Below are 22,980 nucleotides of genomic sequence, written 5' to 3'. Positions count from 1 at the left end.
TGTCATACTGTGGAACATTCCAGGCGGAGCAATGACATATCCATAGCAACAAGCAGGTGACGGACCTCCAACCAAAAAGTTATAGTGCACCTTTAACAGGCATAAAAATCTCTCATCTTTTGGTGAAATTCTGTGTTTTGAAGCCAAAACAGGTGAAGTACATGAATCGTGTAGATTAGATGAGAAAAGTTTTGGGGATGGGGGCGAACATATTTCATTACGGCCGCTGCTGTTGGCAATAAACTCGGACCGGTGCTTCAAACCATCCTGTTGCGTATCAGCGTGTATCACAGGGCAGGTTAAACTTTTTAAAACCTTGTACCTGTCTTTTTTTTTTTTTTTTTGTCTTATGTCAGCGTGCCACTCCTCACTTTTTCACGCTCTCTCTCCCCGTGTATAGCACACATCGGCCGGTTGCGCTGATTTGAAGGGAAACCGCGAAGCAAAAACTTATCATAATTTATGCTACAGTGTCGGCACAGCAGGCCTACGGCACAGTGCAGACCTACTGCGACATGTGGGCTGAAGTTTGTGATGTGCGTGCGGTTTGGTAAATGTGCAGAGGCTCCTAAATACCACTGTAAAACCAGTAAGAGAATGTAACTCCAGTGAGGAATTTGAAAAAAACGTTTTAAAAATCCTGCCCACTTTTTCACTTCGAAGCAGTTTTCTGTAAAGTGCCAGTGGAAACTATCTTAAAAAATGGGTTCTCAAACTGTGGGTGAGGGTCCAAAAAAGTAGAGAAGAGTGTTTAACTGCAGTAGAGTTTGTTTGGCTTATTTTATGCCTAAATGAACATGAATCAGATAGAATGGGGACAGATACAGTATGTGCCAAAATAATAAATTTTCAATTTGGTCTCGATGGGCCGTGGTCTTGGTTTTGTCTCGGGCTCGACCTTTAAAAGTCTTGGTCTTGTCTCAGGCTTGAACATCGGCGGTCTTGGTTTTGTCTAAGTCTCGGGACCCAGTGCTCTCGGACAGAACTTGGTCTCGATTGGTCTTATTAACCCGAAATAGATGCCTCAGTGCACCCAGTTTGCAAAAAAAACAACCCCCCAACAATAACGCAGGAGCACCCCCACTCCTCGCTTTCAAAATCTGATGAAAACAAAAGATCTTCCATATAAAGAATCTATACTATCTGACCTTGAGTAGCTCTGGCGCCTGCTTCTTGAGTCTGTCCATCTTCCACTCGTTCTCGCAGGGGTTGAGGGAGGAGGGGGGGGCCGTACAGGAGCATTTGCAGTCCGAGCCGGAGCTGACCGTCTCCACCGTGTAGAAGTCCTCCACGCGCACCGCCCCGCTCTTCAAACGCACACACGCGTCCCTGGACAGAGGCCTCATGATGCACTTACACCTGCAGTCCGAGCCCTCCGAAGTCATCCGCACTGGCTCCGTCTCACCAAACACCTGTCATATGGAGAAATGGGAGGTTAGTATTGGAAAAGTACATTTGCAAAAACTGACAAGTGCTATTTGAAAAAGTCAACAGAGGCTTGCAATCTGTAGTAATATTTTCAAATGCCAAATTTATTTTACTGTTATGGAAATATAAATCTATCCCATGTTTGGTCAAAAATGAGTTAATGTCATTTTGGGGTATTTGAGCCCTCCTTTATCATGTGAATAAATATCGTGAAAAATATTGAGCTCAAAATTTACCTTTGACCATTATTTGGCAGTGACTGTACTCTGCCTTTGTATCATATGCCAAAAACAAGGAGTCGTACAAACACAGTGTCACTTACTGCCTTTTGCCTCAATATTTTTTCGCATACAAATATTTCTTCATTATAGCAACTAGTTGTCACATTTTGGAAGCCCGACCTATTATACTTATGTCTGGACAAAACAGAAACTTTGAAGTCATTTTTCTCAGTTTCACACTCTGGCGAGTTATGGTCTTTTGCCTCTGTAGTGCAGAATAGTCATGGTTAATATCTCTCTTATATTGTTATATTGCTCTGTAAATAAAGTTGATTGATTTATAGAAAATGGTAACAAAAAAAACTCTTGTAAAAATGTTTGTTGGTGTTAATATGAATTGTGACACTGAGGCATAAAAGTGGAAGCCAGGCTGGCACCACCTAGTGCCTCTGCTCAATTTCATTTCTTTCCAGCGACTAGGTCAGGAATCAGAATACACTAGACGGTTCGCAAAAACCTCGGAAGTGCAAATTCAGGCACCAGCCAATCAGCGAAGAGCCATACATTCTGTGTCGGCAACAATTCCTGAGATTGAGGATTTAAAGCCGGAACAAAAAGAATGTTTGGTGAATTTTATCAAGGGGAAATACGTCATTGCCCTTCTTCCTACAGGATTTGGGAAAGTTTTACCACTTAGCCCCGTTAGCGGCGCATTACATATGTCACGACCAAATAGCAGCGATTGGTTAAATCATAAAAGTACCCACTTACCATCGAGCAAACGAATTCTAATGCTGCGAGGTCAGACGGTTTCCGTGAAGTGAAACCAGCTGATGAATCAGGCTATTAAAGTGGCTACACTCGATTTCTTTCTGTTTAGTTGAGCAAAATGTGTTTTACCGAAGTAAAGATATATTGCAACAACTCTTAGTAATGAGTAATATAATGAGATCACTGCGTGCTGTCTGCATTTCTAAGAATCAGGAAGTGCACTTTTAGCATGCTAGTTATTCTTAGCATTACCGCGATGGCAAAACTCCAGTCTGGCCTCCTGCAGAGTTGTGAAATATTCATAAACTCATCACGGTGAATCATTTGGAAGAGAGAAATGCATAAGGTAAGTGATGAACAACTTGGACTTGGACCTCTGCAAGCTCTTTAAAATCACTAAACTAGTTCTGTTTTTCACATTTGAAGACAATAATGATGCATATTTAAGAAAGTATTCACCTCAAATGTCTCAAAAAAGTTAATGAAATTCCTATTGTACATCAGCCAATCCTACGTCAACCTATTTTGTCATCTTAACTTCAAAAACACACCCACCACATTCGAGCTTGTATTGTTTGTTCCCATAAACTGTACCTGGACTCACTTCTTCCATTCACTCCCTGTTGGACCTCCCTGAATAACAAATCTTTTTTTTTTATTTATACAAAAACAAAGCAAAGGAAGGAAAGTGATCTGGAGAGGCAACCACATGCATCCTGTCTTGACTCAAATCCCATTAAAGTAGAGCGTTACCATCAGACGTGGGACTCTATTGTTGCACACGAGGGCCTTGGCACAGTCCACAAACAGGATGAAGAGCCTGGCATCAACTGACCCACAACTTTCACTCAAAAACCTCTCTCGATTTACCGCCTGCTGATGGAATGGTAAAGAGGTATATCTGTTGACATTGTTTAAAAAAAAAAAGCCTCTGTTACTCCAGTTTCTGATCTACGATATAATGTTGTTTCTTCATCACAAACTTATCTGGAGTTGTGTTTTGTTTCGTTTACACATTTAACATACAAATCCTGCATATTTAGGCTTAGCTCTTTTCTCTCCATGTGCTCCACTGTGTTTTTAAACTCCATACACCTTCACTAGAATCATTTAAATACTTTCACCCCTGGAATTGCCAACTTCTCCTGAACTAAAAGGAAGTAAGGAGCTGATAAATTGAAAACTACAAGGTGGAAGAGATCATTTTGAGTTTTGGAGATAATAATAAAGGATTACTCAAACTTGTGTGAATGAAACAAAACACAACTCCGGGTATGTTTTATAACACGGCTTAAAGCTCACAAGAATCCATTTTGTGTAACATAGGACCTTGAAAATGACTTAGTTTGTACTCTGCAAAAGATATGGCTTGGATTTATTGAAAACATCAGGTGAGGATTATGAAAAGCATAAATTATACTCCCATGTGAATTAGGTTTTTGAACTGCTTATGTAAGATGCATTGAAAATATATGTACTTCAAAAAGGGACAACCGGAGATAAATGAGAATTTATGAGGATTCCTAAAAGCACTGCGTAGCATAGTCAAGGCAAAAGGCTTACAAACTTAGACTACTACTTCACTTCTCGCTGTATCTGGCTATATTTCCATCGCGTATTCTGTTTTTATATTTACATCAGGGACATAAAGTTTAAAGGTTAATGTAAACAAAGCTAAATAAAGGTCCTATATTACATAAAATTGACTCTTGTGAGCTTTAAGAATCCGTGTATCAGACTTAAACTGCGATGCTGGACTTTTGCGCTGCGTACGGACTGAACAAGAACTGAACCAGGACTGATCCCAGGACTAAAACAGGACTAAAAAAGGACTAACAGGTCTAAACCAGGTCTAAACCAGGTCTAAACCAGGATTAAACCAGGACTGAACCAGGACTGAGTGTCAGGACAGGCCCAGAGGTGCGCCTGCGTAGACTCTCGGTTGATCAGGACTGAGATCAGGACCACAAGGAGACTGAGACCATGCTTGAGACCAGGACTGAGACCGGAACCTATTTTAGTCCTTGGATCAGTCCTGGTTCAATCCGTATATGGCACAAAAGTCCAGCATCGCAGTTTAAGTCACGGAAACAGGAGTTATCTGTTTGTTTTTTGAATTATTCATTTAAACACAAAATCAAAAACTGAAAAAAACAAATCGTTTAGAGACAAATAATGAAGAAAATAGTTGCTTTTTCGTTTTCTTATTTTTGGTTTTATTTTGAAAAACGAATGAACAAATGATACACAGATTTTTAAGCCACTTTAGAATGTTGTTACCTCCTCAAAAACAGACCTGGAGTTGTGTTTTGTTACATTTACACATGTTTAAGTAATCTGTTATTATTAGTCCGTCTCCATCTCCAAAACTCATAATGCTCTGTTCCACCTTGTGATGTCATGAAGCCGTAATTTTCAAGTTAACAGCTACCATTTACCTTTTGTTCAGTAAAGATTGGCAATTCCAGAGCTGAAATCATCCAAATGATTCTGGTGAAGGTGTATGGAGTTTAAAAACACAGTGAAGCACTTCCTGTATTATTAGGTGGAACAAAGTGTTTTCTGTTTGAAAGAAGAACTCAGATTAATGTAGGATCTGTGTGTTAAACATGAGTGAATGAACCAAAAACACATCTCCAGATTTGTTTGTGATGAGGAAACAACATTATAACATAAATCAGAAAATAGTGTAATATGGGCCCTTTAAAAAGAGAACAAGTACATTATTCTAAGACAAACACCAATAACAGCTCAGATGTTTGAGACTGTCCAAATCTTGAATTGACACATCGCGTGTACACGTCCTCAATTCTTTTTAACAGTTCACTTCCAAGTTGTAATATGCTTCTCCTTAATCCTTTCAATCATAATAAATAAAGCAAATTTATTTTAAATTTTTCAGTGAACACGCTTTTGTTTTCATTTGATGTCATGCCATTGGCGACAGTCTCAACTCCTCACACGTGTTAGCATTTTCAAAGGAAACGATTGTACACCAAGGGCATTTTTCACTGATACAGTACAGCCCCATCCCCAAGAAGAACAAAAGAACTGTGACAGAAAGAATACGCCAAGACTAGAGTTGCTACAATTGATAACAATGAAAACTGGGCTGGACTTGACTTTGTGACTACTTTATAACTTACAAATATGGAAGCTGTTATGGCCAAATGTCAGCGCAGAAGGGAGTCATTTGTATCAAGCTAAAAACTTTATAACATGATTAAAAGCTCAAATAAGTAGAATCGCCATATGACATTTAGGATGGGAGTGGTAAATAAAATGCCAAAATTGTACAAACACAAAGTAATGGTCCAAGAAATTACTCATGTCATAGAAAAAAAGTATAACTATTACTTGTGAGAGCAAGGATTTTTAATTTAATGTCACTGGAACGAAAAAAAGATTCGATAATACATATACGGTATTTTTTGGAGTATAAGTCGCATTTTTTTTTCATGGTTTGGGTGTTTCCTGCGATTTATACTCCGGTGCGACTTATATATTAAAATTTACAGACTGACAGCCGTGAGAGGCTCTAGGCTTGTGCGTCTGAGCATGTCTCCTGCAGAAAAAGCTGTTGTCCTGCTGTAAGTTGTGAAATATTCACCCGAAAACGGTAATCGAGCAGCAGAAGGAAAGTTTGGAGAGAGCGAGAAACTTGTGAGGGACTGGCGGGAAAGTGGGGATGGAGAACACAGCTTCATGGTAACCAGGAGGATGCGTCATGCAACATTTCTGGAAGTCACTGGATGAATCGACAAAGCCTGGACTTCAGTGACAACCGAAACCATTCTGTTGAGATTCAGAAAGGCTAGAATAATTCTAACTGGAACTGATGCCGAGTCTGATGACAGTTACACAGAAAAGGAAGCGGCGCCCTGTTTACCTCGTGGAATGGCCATGGATCTATAATAATTTATTATAGTTCTATGGAAGTGACACCAAGGATGAAGAATTCAATAGATTTAGTGATCTGGAGTGAGATGGAGAGTTTAAAACTTGTTCTGTTCTGTTGTTTATGCTATAATTATCTGAACAACTGTTCATATGTGACATTAACAGTCTGTTGTTACTCTAACTTACCTTTCAAGAGGAAATGTCAGTTTCTGGTCTCTGATTTTATAAAATAAATTTCCCCCAAAAAGTGTGATTTATAGTCTGGTGCGACTTAAATGTTTTTTCTTCTTCATTACGCATTTTTTGGCTGGTGCGACTAATACTCCGGAGCGACTTATAGTCCAAAAAATATGGTAATCATGTGTTTTACGATAGATCATAAAATAGGAAAAGAGCAAGAAACACAAATGTCATTAAACACTGTCAACACCACGTCACTGGAAAGAGTAAAATTTTTCTTTTAGTCAAGTAAGAGTACTGTTACAAAGTAAAATGTATTATACAGAGTGGAGTTCAATGTACTTTTTTTTTTTTCCATATATGTTTTTATTAGAAAAAGTTGGCATCATTATAATCAGTAACATATCAGACAAATCTTAGTCCAATATACATTTTATCAAGTATCAGCCTCTGCTCCAGACCCACTTTCCCTGGCCATAAAGCGGCCTGAATCAGAACAAGAACTATTCTAAACTAAAGTGTTAAAATCTCTTGAGACAATCATGTGGAGAAGTCTCCAAGGGTCACGTCAAGTCAAAAAGTTCCCAAAGACGGCCGCCCCGGAACAGACCTAAACAAAGAGGACAAGCTCCATCGGGTTAAGGATCACATTTCTATTGAACACTGAGTGATTTATGGGCTTAGTCTGACCTTATCTTATCAGGGCCCCCACTCAGGCTAATTCTAAAGACGTTTTCTGCTGCTCTCGTGATGGATGAGTTGATAATAATTAGTCAGATTTGCCACCCAAGTTCTGGTAATCCAAAATACAATAGTCCTTTCATGATTATGCTGATACATCATCGGAGTGACAACTGTCTGGCAGCTGTGGTTAGATCAAGTTTAAACTGAGAATTGAGCTCGGAGGAGTGTTATGGGATGTGGTCTGGAAGAACAGTGTCTATTAGAGTTTTAATGTTGCCAGCTGTTGCATGTTTTGAGAAAAAAAGAAATCACACTGGTGCCAGACGCTTGTGTTGTTGCCAGTTGTCGATTCTCAGTTTGCAGACTAAGCAAAATCAAAGCCCTTAATGAGCCTGGGATTAATTATAAAATAAACAACGAATTTCAAGAATTTCCTATGTAAGGGCATGCATGAGAAAGTTATGCAATGCTTAGTGGTATAGAGATGTGAGGTGTTGATAAAAGATCCAGGTGCAAATACATTAAACTATAGTGTTTTTCATTTGACTGTTTGCCTTTTGAAGCATACAGATGTTTGACAGGAAATAACAGTGATAAAGAAGGTTATAACAACCAGCTGAGAGGATACAGACTCCATGATAACTCTGTGTACTTCAAAATTGTTTGCTCATTAACCCAAAAGTTGGCAGGTCAATCCCACACACATCCATACAACAATGCACAATATATCATTTTGTCATTACGGCGCATTGTGTAACTTTTTGGTTGGGGGTCTTGTTTCCATGGAAATGCCATTGCTCTGCTTAGAATGTTCAGCAATATGGCATTAAACAGCTCTATGTTACATGTATTCAATTACAGGTGGTTCATTGATCTAAACTATCTAGAAAAACAGGCGTTCTGAGTGTGAGTGGGTCGCCTCTCCACAGATCTGACCTGTGGTAAAGATAGCAACAAGATTTTTTATTGGAAGTGCCTTTCATTTAGACGGTGACGGCATTTTGGGTGCTTAAAAACGCAAAAATCTGAAGCCACCCTTCAGAGTTGAAAAGTTTCTGTCGCAGTGCTTCTGTCTACACTGCCCAAGATGCAAAACTCTGGTCTGATCTGCTCACGTCGCATACACGTTTACGTCACGTACATACAGTACACAGAAACAAACATGTTTCATTTTATTTCCATGCGTCGGACCTTCAAGTTGCTCTGGAAGCTCTAATAAACTTACAGGAGGCTCCCAACAAATGTACAGAGATACTATTAGTGAACAGAGAAGGATCTGCAATCACCTCTCTCAATTTCTGGATGCATCAGTTCGTCGCAGGCGAGCCAGACAACAATGGACGAGACCTCCGATTCCACACACTTTTGTTTCACCATATGCATGCAGATTTCCTCCTGAAAACGCTTGTCTAAACGGGGAATAAAAAGTGAAGACGTGACGCAACTTCTGTTCAGACCGTATTCCAGACTAAGCAATAGCATCTCAATGGGTAAAATCATTTAATGGACCCTCCACCAGAAAAGTCACACAATGCACCTTTAAATTAATGGAGCTTTGAAGATGGTTTACTTGTGGTAGGGTTCATTAAAACACCATTCTGATAACAGTTAATTCATATAAACCATTTGATTGGCTTATGTTTTAATACTATTTTTGGCTTACAACTTTTTGCCGATAATGTCCAAAGTGTGACATTTGACACAGCTTTCACCTCTCAAGCCAGTTTTGTAAATCTAGGCCTGTCACGATCACAAATTTTGAAGTGTGCTATATTGCTGAAGTAACTATAGACCATAAACGATAATACTGAAACATATTTATGCCACTGATACAAAAATCCAGAAGCAGATTCAAACCATAAAAACTATTCCAAATCTACAATAATGTTCAAAATATGAGCTGCAATTAATAAACAGCAGAATGGAACACTTACGTACTTAGTTTGCATCTGTAATGAATCATAGCAGTTACTAATTCAACCTTTAACAGCTTAACAAAAAGCCAAAAAAATACCCCAAAATTTCTCAGTAGTGCAAAGAAAAAGTACACATGATAAATATTGACGCCAAAATATATTGTTCCAGCTTTCATATATTCAGCAATATATAGCAACAGCCTCCTCATCTGCTCTTCGTCTTCACCACCACCATTCTATATTCTCTCAGGATAGATACATTCTCCAACAATTCCATAATACTCTCCTTTCATTGCATCACTGACATCTCTCCAGGTTCAAGTTCAACGTTCAAGTCTTCCCGAGTTCCGTACTGCATTTCCAGACGGCTCTTCCTTCCATAGCAGGTGTATGGAGACGAACATCCAGATTTTGATCGCAAATGGCACGGATGGACGGTGAACAGTATCCCATTTGACAGCAGGATTAGCGAAGGTAAGTCGGAGGGGGCGAAGGGGGCTGGCTCATTAGTGGAGGAATGCAGACATCTCCTCAGAGGCTTGGAGCACCAGAAAAAGGGGGGGGGTCCCGAACAGGGCTAGGGTCCTGGGACAATCCATGTCGAATGTACAGGGGCCGGTTGACAAATGTTCCCGCCACATGAAAACACAGTGGATTAGCAGATCAGGCTTCTTTAGGGGTCCGGTCGCACTGAGATGCCATTGTAAGGCCTTGACTTAAGCAGCTTTACATCACACAAGTCAAATGAATTCCTATCAGATTGGCTCCTGTTTGGTCTTTTGGTAACAACAACTGAGACTATGTTTCCCAAACTTATTCTGACCTGACTTCCTGACCTGGTGTAAAGTCAGAGTTTAGAGGTTGGGTCTTACATCTCTTTGTACATGTGTGTACAGTCCCTCAGTCGTTCAAGCAGAATCCATGGCAAAAGGAGAAATTCAATTTGTTAACTGGACAAAGGTTTGTTTGGTTGAATAAGTTGAAAATGTGGATGAGCTGCGAAACTTATTCGATCAAATAAACTTTTGTCCAGTTGACAAATTGAATTTCTCCTTTTGCCATCTCTTTATTTAGACTCATGATCTTGTGTCAGTAAAAACACCAATAGATTCCAAATGGAGCTTTTTGAAATGGTATTCAGAGTTTGATTTCTTCACACTTGTACACACACCATTTACGGGGTTGTAGTCTATGTTTTGTTTTGTAGTGCTGTAAAATGACCGTATAAGCTACTACTATTACTACTACTACTATTACAAAAACATCAAAATGGTGGGGCTAAATTGGGACTAAACCTGGACTAAACCCAAACTATACCAGAACAGGACCAACCCAAGGCTACATCAAAACTGAGCTCAAATTAGAACCAAATAGGATTACGGACACAAAATGTTTATCATGTCAATTTTCATGAATTAATTCCAGCAAATTCAAAACTTGATTCTAGCCATTGAAATCAGGAAGTGAGCATCAACCGTGATGATGGAACGTTCCTCCTTTCACACACCTAGGATCCCTGACAGGGAGCGGGGTCAGTCTGAGCAACCTGCCAGGTCTATCAGGCTGACCGAGCCCACATGAAGAAACAACAGCTGACCACGCCAACAGGAAGTAACAACACCTGACCACGCCTACAGGAAGTAACAACACCTGACCACGCCTACAGGAAGTAACAACACCTGACCACGCCTACAGGAAGTAACAACAGCTGATATTCAACACATCACCACCAAAACTGAAACATGGCAACAAGGTAGATACATATCCTACTGTATTAATTAATTCATTAATCAATGCATTTATATAACAACGTTCAAGACACCCAAAACACTTTACAGTTCATTGTTCATTCACTCCACACTACTATTGTAGCCACAGTTACCCTGGGGCAGACTGATGGAAGTGAGGCCATCAATCCGTGCCATCAGCCCCTCCGACCACCACCAACAATCCACTTTCTTACTAGACAATGTAGGTGAAGTGTCTTGCCTAAGGAAACAACAAGTTTTTCCCACTGTGGCATCTGATTTTCCCCGTGGTCTCCCATTCAAGTACTACTCAGGCCTGACCTTGCTTAGCCACTTCAACAAGCTGGTGTTGTCTTTAAAAAGAACCCAAGAAGTAAACATACAGTTACAACCTCAATCCCATCTCTGACTAATGTGTACTGCTGTTGTGTCCTTAGGCGAGACACATTACCATCCTTGCCGATGTGAATGTGGTCAGCCCCAATCCATCAGTCAAGCTCCAGGCCAACTGTGGTTAACGGTTCATTTTACAGTCACTGTGTAACATGCCCAGCTTGCAGTCAAACCGTTCCTGTACAAAATGCTGAACATCTGGGATTGGGAGGCATTTATAGGTCATTTATATGCTTTTGAAAATTTAGATAAACAACAACAATTTGCTATTCAATTTTTAAAACATGTTAAGTAATCAACATGTCCTGTGCAGTTGAATACCTCTCCAAGTGACCCCCTCAGTCAAACTTCTGCATGAATTTTGCCGAATTTTTGTTGAATATAAATCTAGTGACTGAGTAGTTGGCAATTTAAGCTCCACCTTGCATGAGAAAGAGTTTGAACCATCTTGGAGCGGTACCACCTCCTGCTTCTTGTCTAATCACATACACCACAATGCCCAAGATCCCATGCCAGAGAGCCCCACGGCATGGGAACCACTAGCGCAATTAAGCCCGCAAATAATTAAAAGTACTGAAGATTTCACGCATGATTTCAGCTCCCAAATAAATCTTCGGCGCGGACCTCTCAAGTGCAGTCAAGTTTTGGGTCAAAGAGGAAATGAACTCACGTCTGCACAATGGAAGGAAAGGGGTCCGGTGTCCCGCATAGAAGTCCATTAGATCAAGTGGAGCTGGCTAACCGTTAACACAGCCTGACAGCCATCAAGCTAAAGAGAGATTGTGTTGGGCGATGGCAGCAGACGAGATCGACTGGAAAAGGCTGTTAGGGTCCGAGTCAGTGGGCACGGACGCGTTTACAGGCGTGCTCACATAAATAAGGAAATCCTCCACGTTCTGAGCCGTGCCCGCTGCTAATTACCGTGGAAAAGAGATGGTGCGGAGGGCAGAGGGCAGGTATTTTGGGGCCACTTTTGAACTAAGCTGACAAAACAAAACCATGGGATGTTTTTTCTCATGGTGGTCGGGGTGACAGCATTTTCAACAAATCTCGCGTATTAGAAAATTAAGCCCTATTTGCATGGGATTAGTATTACCTGTAGACCTTTGGTGATTTGTAATAATTGCGGAGGATGCTTGAGATCTTAATCCCGTGCGAATGCTCCAAATAAAAATTCCGCCGCAAATTACCTACTATATTTCGCAAAACCCAGACATCCGGCGACAACACTAGTCCCATGTGAATCTGCATGTCAGTATTCGTTGCTGTAATTGCGCGCCTTTTCTATTACTTTCTTTTCTTTCTGCGTTCATTTTCTCTTTCAATCTCTGTGTCAAAGTCAGTAAATTAAAGTAATCTACGGACTTTGCAAGTAACGCAGAGGTGGGGCGGTAATTTGCAAATGACCAGACACCCTCAGGTTGTACTTATCCCGTGCGAATAGGAGTTTAGAAAGTAATTCCTGCAAAAAACGCAATCAAAAGTACTTATTTGGAGGAGGTATTGATAATAGGAATCGTCTTGATCTTTTTGAAAAGCAGTATTTGACCACAAAGTATTATTTTGTGTTGGAAATGAGCGCGTGAAAAACAATGAGACTCTTCGTTACACTGACGAAGAGTGTAGAACACCAAATATGCAGAGTTTTGGTATAATCTAGTTGGGTTTCAATAACAGGGCTGCCAGAACAACAACGCAACGCTCGTCAAAGGTCATATTGCACAAGACACTATCAAATTGTCGGTACAGTTCCAACCCACTTCAGAAAGTTCAGCGATTCTTGCCAGAGAAAAATACCTAAAATCCTCCTCAACCACAACTCTTATCTTGTCTCTTCTAATTAACAAAGCTTATGATAAACAGTGCGTCAGTGCGTTGTCAGGATTAAATCTACGCAGAGAAAGTAAGCGGTGAATGTATCTGGAGAGACAAAAGCTGTAGGAGCAATAGCACAGGGATGTTAATGGGCACTACACAAAGCTCTTCAGGCACTCGCAGATTCTCAGGGTACACTTCTACATTCCTCAGACGTTTGAGTGAGTATCGGGACAGATCAGAAGAGATTTAGAAAGACGGTCATTAAAAAAATAACTATAGGTGGATTGAGAGAGGGGAGGGATGGGATAAAAGGTTCATCAGAAGTGCAGAACCATGGCTGTACAAGTGCAAATGAAACGTTTTCTGAGCATTTAATCCGACAGGACAATGCAAGAATCACCCAAGATACGTCACTGTTACAATAATTTTAAAAAGAATAGTGGGCCAGTGATGCACAAATACCAAAGTGTGGAGATTCTGACAAATCCAGGTCATCCCAAATTGAAACAATGTTCCTCAACACACACAAATAAACCAGGATAAACTGATTAGAGTTTAACAAGTAAATACAACAAACAGCGCGGTTCTGGTGTTTATCTAACGTTAACAACAAACATTGTAATTTGCGCAGAAATGATTAGCACATGTTGATAATTCAATCGCAAACAGTAACTGTCAATATTACTCAGAGCAGTGTACTCAAACATTACTGGAATGAGAGACACTGCCAAAGCCTTTTCTCCAGATGATATGGGGTATAACAAAAATATAATTACTAAATTCTTGTTATTGTTTTTGATTTGTGGCTCCTTGACTACCAGGAGTTGTTACAAGCTGCAACAAATTCATTGTTCTTTTTTTGGTTTTACCTCAATCGCGTGACTTGCTCGAGAGACAAGAACGTTGAGCAGGCTCCAAGCAAATAGAGCAGTGTGGCACTTCCCTGGTACTACAGACAATCGTCTCATCTCATCGTCCCCTTCGCTCTCCTCATCCTCTCGTCGTCACTTTCATACTCCTCATTCTCTTATCATCTCCTATCGTGATATCGTATTGTCAAAGTTCTCACAATAATATCGTGGACCTTCACAATATATTGAATTACAAGTCTCTTTGCATAAATTAAAAGTTATGGTGCAGCAATAGCTAAAAAACGACCGAGGGAACTACATAGACCATGATCCTTTGCTCCATTTCAGTGTAGAAATGACAGTTCTAAGCACTTTTAAGTCTTAGTTCTTTGGCTTAAGTCTTGTCAAGGCATTTTGTGGGGAAAAAGTAGCATATTCACGGTTTTGTTAGCCTCCACAAAATATCGCAATAAATATCATACTGTGAGATGTATATCGTGAAAATATCATAACGAGAGATTTGGTATTGTTACATCCCTAATCGTGAGCCTCCCCAACATATCATGAGCTTTCCCATGATATCGCAATAAATATCGCACCGTGAGGTTCATACCGTGACGATATCGTATGAACTTGAATATCGTTACACCCGTACCTCCTCTCATCGTCCCCTTCAGTCTCCTCATTTTCTCATGGTCCCTTTCAACCTCCTCATACTTTCATCGTCCCCTTCACTCTCCTCATCTGATCGTCGTCTCTTTCACTTTCCTCATCCTCTCATCATCCCCTTCACTCTCCTCATCCTCTCATCATCCCCTTCACTCTCCTCATACTTTCATCATCCCTTCACTCTCCTCATCCTCTCATCGTCTCCTTCACTCTCATCATCTCCTTCACTCTCCTCATCTCATTGTCCCCTTCACTCTCCTCATACTTTCATCATCCCCTTCACTCTCCTCATCCTCTCATCATCCCCTTCACTCTCCTCATACTTTCATCATCCCCTTCACTCTCCTCATCCTCTCATCATCCCCTTCACTCTCCTCATACTTTCATCGTCTCCTTCACTCTCCTCATCCTCTCATCGTCCCCCTCTCTCTCCTCATCTTCTCATCGTCTCCTTCACTCTCCTCATCCTCTCATCGTCCCCCTCTCTCTCCTCATCTTCTCATCGTCCCCTTTACTCTCCTCATCTTCTCATCGTCCCTTTCACTCTCCTCATCTCATCGGCCCTTCACTCTCCTCATCCTCTCATCATCCCCTTCACTCTCCTCATACTTTCATCGTCTCCTTCACTCTCCTCATCTTCTCATCATCCCCTTCACTCTCCTCATACTTTCATCGTCTCCTTCACTCTCCTCATCTCATCATCTCCTTCACTCTCATCCTCTCATCATCTCCTTCACTCTCCTCATCCTCTCATCATCTCCTTCACTCTCCTCATCCTCTCATCATCTCCTTCACTCTCCTCATCTTCTCATCATCTCCTTCACTCTCCTTCATCCTCTCCTTCACTCTCCTCATCCTCTCACTGTCCCCTTCACTCTCCTCATCCTCTCACTGTCCCCTTCACTCTCCTCATCTTCTCATCATCTCCTTCACTCTCATCTTCTCATCATCCCCTTCACTCTCCTCATCTCATCGTCCCCTTCATTCTACTCATCCTCTCATTGTCCAAATCATACAAATATAAACACTTTTTAATCCAATGCTATTCACTTTTACTTTCACCGTGGATGTGGAAAGTAGGTCGCCCTGAGGTAGCCCGCTCAAAACCTCCTGTTTAGCGCAGTCTCGGAGCAACTCTCTCCAGAATTGAATGTGCTCTGGAGTATTTCTATCGTATTCACACTGGCCCACTCGCATCCCTCTCAGTGCAAAAGCTCTTTCACGTTGACTTAACTGTGAGTAAACACTCTTAAAGAAAAATTGCAAACTGTGGTTCTGGCCTGACTCATGGTAAATATGGAGTTACTGTGAAGGTTCTCTGAAGTCTTTTGAACTTATTTGCCTTATTTGGACGCTTATTAAAGGTGCACTGTGTAACTTTTTGGTTGGGGGTCCGTCACCTGCTTGTTTTTACGGATATATGCCTGGAATGTTCCACAGTATGACATTAAACAGCTCTACCTTACACTTATTCAATTACAGATTTTATAGCTCAAAAATACCTAGAAAAACAAGGCATTCTGACTGTGAGCGGGGTCGCGTCTCCACAGAGCTGACCTGTAACTTGATCTGGTTTGGTTTGGTTGGTTTGGTTTTGGTAGATAGAGAGGTTTAATGCAATAACATCTCCATGAAGAAAACTACTTGATGGACCCTCCACCAGGAAAGTTACACAATGCACCTTTAAAACACCACAAAGATAAATCCAATATGTCCAATTAAATATTTCCAATAACAGCATAGAGTGATACATGTTTATGGTTATTTTACGTATTGCAACACTTGAATCTCAACCACGACGTTTACAGGCACGTAAGAACATTTCTGACAAATCACCCTGAATATCGTCAAGGGGATAATAAAAGAGACTCATTCTTGTCAGCATCGCACACCAACTATCAGGTGGTCTTGGCTCTGGTTTAGTGTTTCGTCCGTTTTCCTGCGCTTTTATCAAATCCTTGTTGTTTACTCAGATCGGTCCATACTGAAGCTGATTCTTTATTGATCCTTGGTGCGAAAGCTTTGTTAGTTAGATCCCCAAGTGTTCACCATATCCACTTATGATTTCAATTTAAATTTTGCATGTCCATCCAACTGGAGTAATTTATCATTGTTATGACCTGAGAATTTCGAGATAAGCATGTTTCTGTTGGCCTCGATCTGATAGCTCTGACATTCACCATGTATCACAGAGCTATGAGTATAGCTAAACACATACTTAGTCTTCCTGTAGAGACTGGAAGGTCATGACCTAATTCTGGGTTTATCTGGTTTCATGTTACTGAAACTTGTTGTGCATAGCAGGACATCTCATTTTTAAGTCAGCAATCTATCTTGTACTTGTCAAACATGTGATCTCTACTGTACGACTGCTGTTTTGGGCCAGAGAAAGAGAAAGTGGTGATTATTTGAGTGGAAGAACCGAAAGTTGCAATGCACGATGTTGCATTTTTGTTTATTTTAACAGTGTAATGCCTTTTTATGCAATACTTGAACCCCAACCAAGACATCTGCTGGTAGGTTTTAACAAATTTCTGTCATATTTTTGTGTGTTTAACATGCATGAAGGAAACAAAACACAACTCCAGGTACAGTACCTTTTGGATGAGGAAACAACATTATAACGTAAATCAGAAAACAGTGTAATATGAAGCGTTTAAATAGATTGAACTTCAAATATCCACAGACAAAACCACAGAAAAAGTAAAATACATGAAAATAGTCGGATGATGATTCAGTAAGCTGTCACTGGGCTGCATGTTTTTCTTATCAATTCCGTTTCACTACAGACTTCCATACTTTACACTGACAGATAACATTAACACTTCATCAAATCATATCATCGGCAATTAACTCACAGGGTGTTGGCATAACAGAGCTTGATGAAATATCTCTCCGAGGTCTGTTCTTGCCCAGGAATGAGGCGTACACCAGGCATCGCATCGTTTGTTATCTTTTGCTCGGTAGCCCTGGCGTGACCCTGTGCCAATTGTTCATGGTGTTTACATCCAAAACATGGGGCAGGTGCATGCGCCCATTCCCACGCCACCCCGGGGTGCTCTCAGTGCCCCCTCCGTGCCTCATTAATGCCAGTGAAGTGTCCCCAGTGAAGCAGGAGGTGGGGTTGGCAAGGCCCCCCGTGCGAGCAGTCAGGATGATGTTAAGGTAATGTAAATTATTTATTATAACGTTGAGTCATTATCCAAAAAGATGAGAAATTATGATATGGATCCAAATGAGCTTAAAAAACAAAACAAAACTAAAAAAAACAGTTAACTGTGAACAGTTTGCAGTGGTCCATTGTTATTCCTCATTTTCCAAAACATCCTAATTATTCAAGGTGATGAGTTTATAAGCATAAGCATATTCGACAACTTCACAAAACCAGAGAAACGTTTTGCAGTTGCGGTAGACCTAATTGCAACTAGCATGCTAACATTGCACTTCCTGGTTCTCAGACGACAAAGCACTTTATAATTAGCAGCATGCAGAGGTCTAATTTTGACTGTAAGAGCTGTTTTCACATAATATTTGTACTGGGACAAAAAAATTTTGCTCAACTACATAAAGCAAAAAAAACAAGTACAGTCACTTTGTCCTTACAGTATAAACCAGGGGTCTTCAATGTTTTTCAGGCCAGGGACACCCAAACTGATGATGCAAGCTGGAGCAGGGAACCAGGACCCTCTACTATATATATGGCATACAAGTGTGTTTTATATTAAATTGGGCCAACTGTCGTGTATAAACAGCTACTTTATTATTGTATTGTTTTCAATACTAGGGGGGTATTCCATTGAAGTTGCTTAACAAGTCCAAGCTTATCCTGAAATCCAGGCTTATCCATTTCCATCACGGAAAATGGGCTCAAAGTGTGACTTATTTTAATGAGCTGATTAATCAAGAGGTGAGCCACAGTGCACACGGACAAGGGTTTGATATGGGACACCGAACTTTTCTGGTCATTCTGATATAAGGAGCGACAGGAAAGACACAACTCCCTCCTTCTTCTCCTGTTCACTCCTACTCCTCTCTTGGTCGCTCCCACTCCTCTCCCAGTAGCTCCGCGGGTAGAGAGGAGGCTGGCTGCGGAGTGCAGAGCCTGGTTGATGCGGGCCGGAGAATGAAGTTGCGTCACCCTTTCCCGATGCGCGGTAGTAGGTGCGGAGCTTAAGTTCCGCTGTGCGTAAAAGTAAAGCTGTAACTGTTCACATGTAGCCAAGAAGGAACGATAAAATCCAGGCTGATGTGTTTGCAGTTTGACAGGGAGCGAGAGACGAGGGAATGATGATGAAGGAGCATACCGCCAGAACCCAATCCTTCAAAAATGAAGACCGCCTGTTGAAGACCTCTTGTCTCATTATTAAAAGTATATTGAGAGAGCATTTGCCTCTTAATATGGGAGCTTGAGTCTAGGTCTGGGCACTGTATTTGTACCACTGCAGAATCAAATCAGCGTCTTGGCAGAGATCTTTGGTATTCTTGTCTTAATTATATGAAATAGAGTTCAGTTTTGGCACAAAACCCCTAAAAACTTCATATAGTTAATAAATGTGACAGGGAATTTAATTAACCATCCATGGCACTTTTGATTTACACTAGTAGTTTGAAAAACAAGGGCCCCCTATAGCATTGCACATAGGGCCTTCAAAAAGCTGGACACGCCCCTGATTAAGTACACAGCTCTATACATTAAAACATATACTTAACATGCTGGTGTTTGGAGAGCAAACATAATGACACACGACAAAGCCCAGTAATCATAACTTGTGAAGATGCCTGTATTTTGTTAGAATGATCTTGTGATGTAAACAAAAAGCATCTGATGTACTGCAGTGACACTCATAGCAGGGATCTTCTACTTTTCATGTTCCTCCTCCAAATAAGGGAAAAGCTTTTGGTCCTACACGAATGAATTATATGCTACATCTCCTGACCTCGTTATCAAGCACTGGACTTACACTTAATGTGCATTCCATTTTGTACATTTAACTACAGGGACTTTTAATGCTACTTAAAGCTACAATAAGGCACGAGGACTTTAGTTTGTGGACTTTTCCTTTGATGCAATTGAAAGCACGTCTGCCACTTTTCTGCTCCATTTCATCTGCAGCAGTGTGTGACCGACTGTTTTCCAAATGCACTGGACATTTACTACGGGGTCCACAGGAATACTATCAGTGAGGAAATGCCAAGTATGCCCTTAAAGGAGACCAAATGAACAAAAGAGTAAACCAGCTCTAAGGTTGAAGGTACACTCTGTAACTTTTCAAGTGACTGAGATGTTACTGATTAGCCTGGAATGGCCCAGTGTATTTTTTTTTTTCACCGTGAGCAGTGTTGGGAAGGTTACTTTTAAAATGTATTCCCTTACAGATTACAGATTACATCTCCCACAATGTAGTTTGTAACGTAATCCATTAAATTACTTAAAGTGAGTAACGTAATCTGAATACTTTGGATTACTTCATACTGTCATGCTTTTTAAAACGACATGAAAGTAGCAACCACATCCTGAAAATTCTTGTTTGTTCTCTTCAAATTGGCTGTTGAGCCCAAGTCTCCATGAACAGACATTTGTTTACTGTAGAGAAGCAAAGACGAGGATCTGAACATAAGAGGTTTTGTTTTATCTGATAAAAGAAAAGAAAAAGCCCAGTCTTTACTTAATCATATTAAAAATATTATTGATAGAGAAATTTTTTTATATGAGATCACTGCTGCTTGAAATTATGTTCACCCTACTGTTACGTGTCCTGGTTTAGACCTGGTTTAGTTGTGGTTTAGACCTGGTCTAGTCCTGGTTTAGACCTGGTCTAGTCCTGGTTTAGACCTGGTTCAGTCCTGTTTAGTCCTGGTTTAGACCTGCTTTAGACCTGCTTTTAGACCTGGTTTAGTCCTACTTTTAGACTTGGTTTAGACCTGGTTTAGTCCTGGTTTAGTCCTGCTTTTAGACTTGGTTCAGACCTGGTTTAGACCTGGTTTAGTTGTGGTTTAGTCCTGGTTTTAGTCCTGGTTTAGCCCAAAATGTGAAAACAGGAAAATACCTCCCTGAAATCAATTTATTTCAACGAAGTAATCCAATTACCACTCATGGAAACAGTAACTGTAACTGAATACAATTACTCATAATTTGTACTCTGATTACGTAACTCCAGTATATGTAATCTGTTACTCCCCAACACTGACTGTGAGCGGGGTTGCTTTTCCAAAGATCTGACTTGTCACCTGTTTGTCTCCGTAAGATGAGTAAGTGGACATTACAGACAAAGCAATAACATTTCCATGGAGATGTACAGGTAGCTAAACTCCACCAGAAAAGTTACATAGTGCACCTTTAACAACAAATTTTGACAATAATAGATGATAAAATTGGACTGTAGAGCATCATAGATCATATGCCCTTAACTTTGAGCTGGATTTCACCCCAAAATAAGATCAATATCAAGACCAAACCATCAGAATGTTTAAAATAAAAGAGTACATTTCCTCAGGCACTTTCAAGTTTTCACATTTTGTCCACAACCATCTCTTTAAATGCAGCTGTTGACTGTACCACATCAGTGCGCGGACATTTATTGGGATGGTGCAGTTGTGATGATGTTTGTTCTGTTTGTGTGGCTGGTTTGTTGCAGTGAGTCAGAGGGGAGAGTGAGAGGTAACCGAAGCCCAACAGCTGTCCAAACATGAGACAGCTCCATATTACAGTAACCCCACCGGGCTCCGCGCAAATCCAAACTGTGCGTGTGACCCAGTCCCGCTACTACACACCTATCATTAACAAATCCGCTGAGTCTATTGTTAACCTGCGTCAAATATACAAAAGAGCGCACTGGAGGGATTAATGTTAAGTATAAAATATGACACATAGCAAGGGACATCTGCGCACTTGAGACAGTAAGTGTAAGGTGTGGGATCTTTGGATAAGCGCTCGTGTCACGGGATGTTATAGTTCAGTGGCACTACAATATCCGGACACGCAACATGACTAATTAAATGGCAACGCTGGAATAATTTTAAAATCAAACGTGTTTTTATCTACGTGTTTTGGTCCAATGTACGTATTGATGAGTTGAAATGGTCTTACCTTGCTCTGCGCACTTGCATCCTTACACAAAACCAGAAGACAGGCGATCAAGTTGGTGTATCTCCACATGTTGTCGATCTTGTTGCGTGCGTAAAAGTTCAAACAATCCGATAAAACGCCAGAAACGAACGTGTTATAGTGGCCCCGTGCAAGTTTACTTTAGCTCCATGTTTGGCCCGTGTGCAGAGGAGATGGAGTGTTGGGATGGGAGCTGTCTGCTATTGCTGCCCCACGCGCGCTCTCTCATCCGCCATGCGTCAAGGGAGGGGTTTACTCCACAAACACGCACTTTGTCAGAGGCCGAGCTGAACCGGGGGCTGTGACAATGGAGAGGCCACGGGCAGAGATTATACCGTCCTACCTGCTGCTGCTATATGTGGCACATATAAAATCAGCAGCTGAACTGAACTATGCTGCTAATGACTGATGCACGGCTCAAGGATTTTTAGAGTATTTTAGTCACTTATTGTACACAAGCTGAACAGCATGTAGTCCTTATCCCCACTCCAGATAAATACATGCTTACATCAGAATGGTCATTTTAACCCACGTCAGTAAAATACGTATTGTAATAGGGCAGCACGTGACAGTCTGGTGCATAGGTTACCAAGAATAATTCATAATTTACTGACCAGAAGGGCAGGATAAATAAAAATCTACTGATATGATGTAGCCTACGTAAAACTTCATCAGAGGTTAAATACATTTATCTTTACCGTCGGACTAAACTCTAAGACTCTCTTTGGGTTGTTATTATTTTTTATGTTAAGTCTTTTTAATAGTTTTGAGCCCATAAGGGACTCAACGAGACTTTGATTTCACGACTCAACTAGTGAGGCAGGGGGAAGATTAGCAGGTCGATAAGCGCCATCTAATGGATAAATTGTGCTTTACAACTCTTACGTGATGGTTTAGAACCAGGTCGGTAATTTTAAAAATTATAACAAAAACCTTGAAAATCGTGAACGACATACTGTAAGTTTTTGGTTAACATTAAACACGAAATACTGACATTACATTATTGTGCATTACTGTTTTAACGCATGCGCTACCAACATTCTGTCTACAGCAAAACGAATGACAGATAGTGTTGTTAGTTAAATATTGACTTGTCTATATTGGCTAATATATAATATACCAGTATCATGTCACACCTTTGTTCTCACCTTGTCTTTCATTTACCACAAGATGGAGCTATAGAACACAGTGTAGCATGCCCACTTGAGGATGTTATGAAAGTACTGAAACTAATTACAGTCAATTCTTTTCTTTCAGGTTTCACTCATTGTGAAAACTTCTAAATCAGTCGGTACT

The 22,980-nt window shown here is 40.7% G+C and overlaps 1 protein-coding gene across 1 annotated transcript in view; it reads right to left on the bottom strand.

Moving 5' to 3' along the window:
• LOC110163389 (olfactomedin-like protein 2A) overlaps positions 1-21,901 on the bottom strand; it is a 47,199-nt gene extending 25,298 nt beyond the window's left edge. Inside the window, exons 1-2 of the mRNA XM_020928343.2 lie at positions 21,667-21,901; positions 1,149-1,412 (exon numbers count right to left, since the gene is read on the bottom strand). Coding sequence (XP_020784002.2) covers positions 1,149-1,412; positions 21,667-21,735 — 333 coding nt within the window. The 5' untranslated portion in view covers positions 21,736-21,901. The remainder of the gene's footprint in view (positions 1-1,148; positions 1,413-21,666) is intronic.
• Positions 21,902-22,980: the final 1,079 nt, after the last annotated feature.

This window comes from Boleophthalmus pectinirostris, unplaced genomic scaffold (genome assembly GCF_026225935.1).
Source record: "Boleophthalmus pectinirostris isolate CB_2022bp ecotype Guang Dong unplaced genomic scaffold, ASM2622593v1 HiC_scaffold_4, whole genome shotgun sequence".
Lineage (NCBI taxonomy): Eukaryota > Metazoa > Chordata > Actinopteri > Gobiiformes > Gobiidae > Boleophthalmus > Boleophthalmus pectinirostris.
This window is presented reverse-complemented; position numbering and strand designations above follow the sequence as displayed.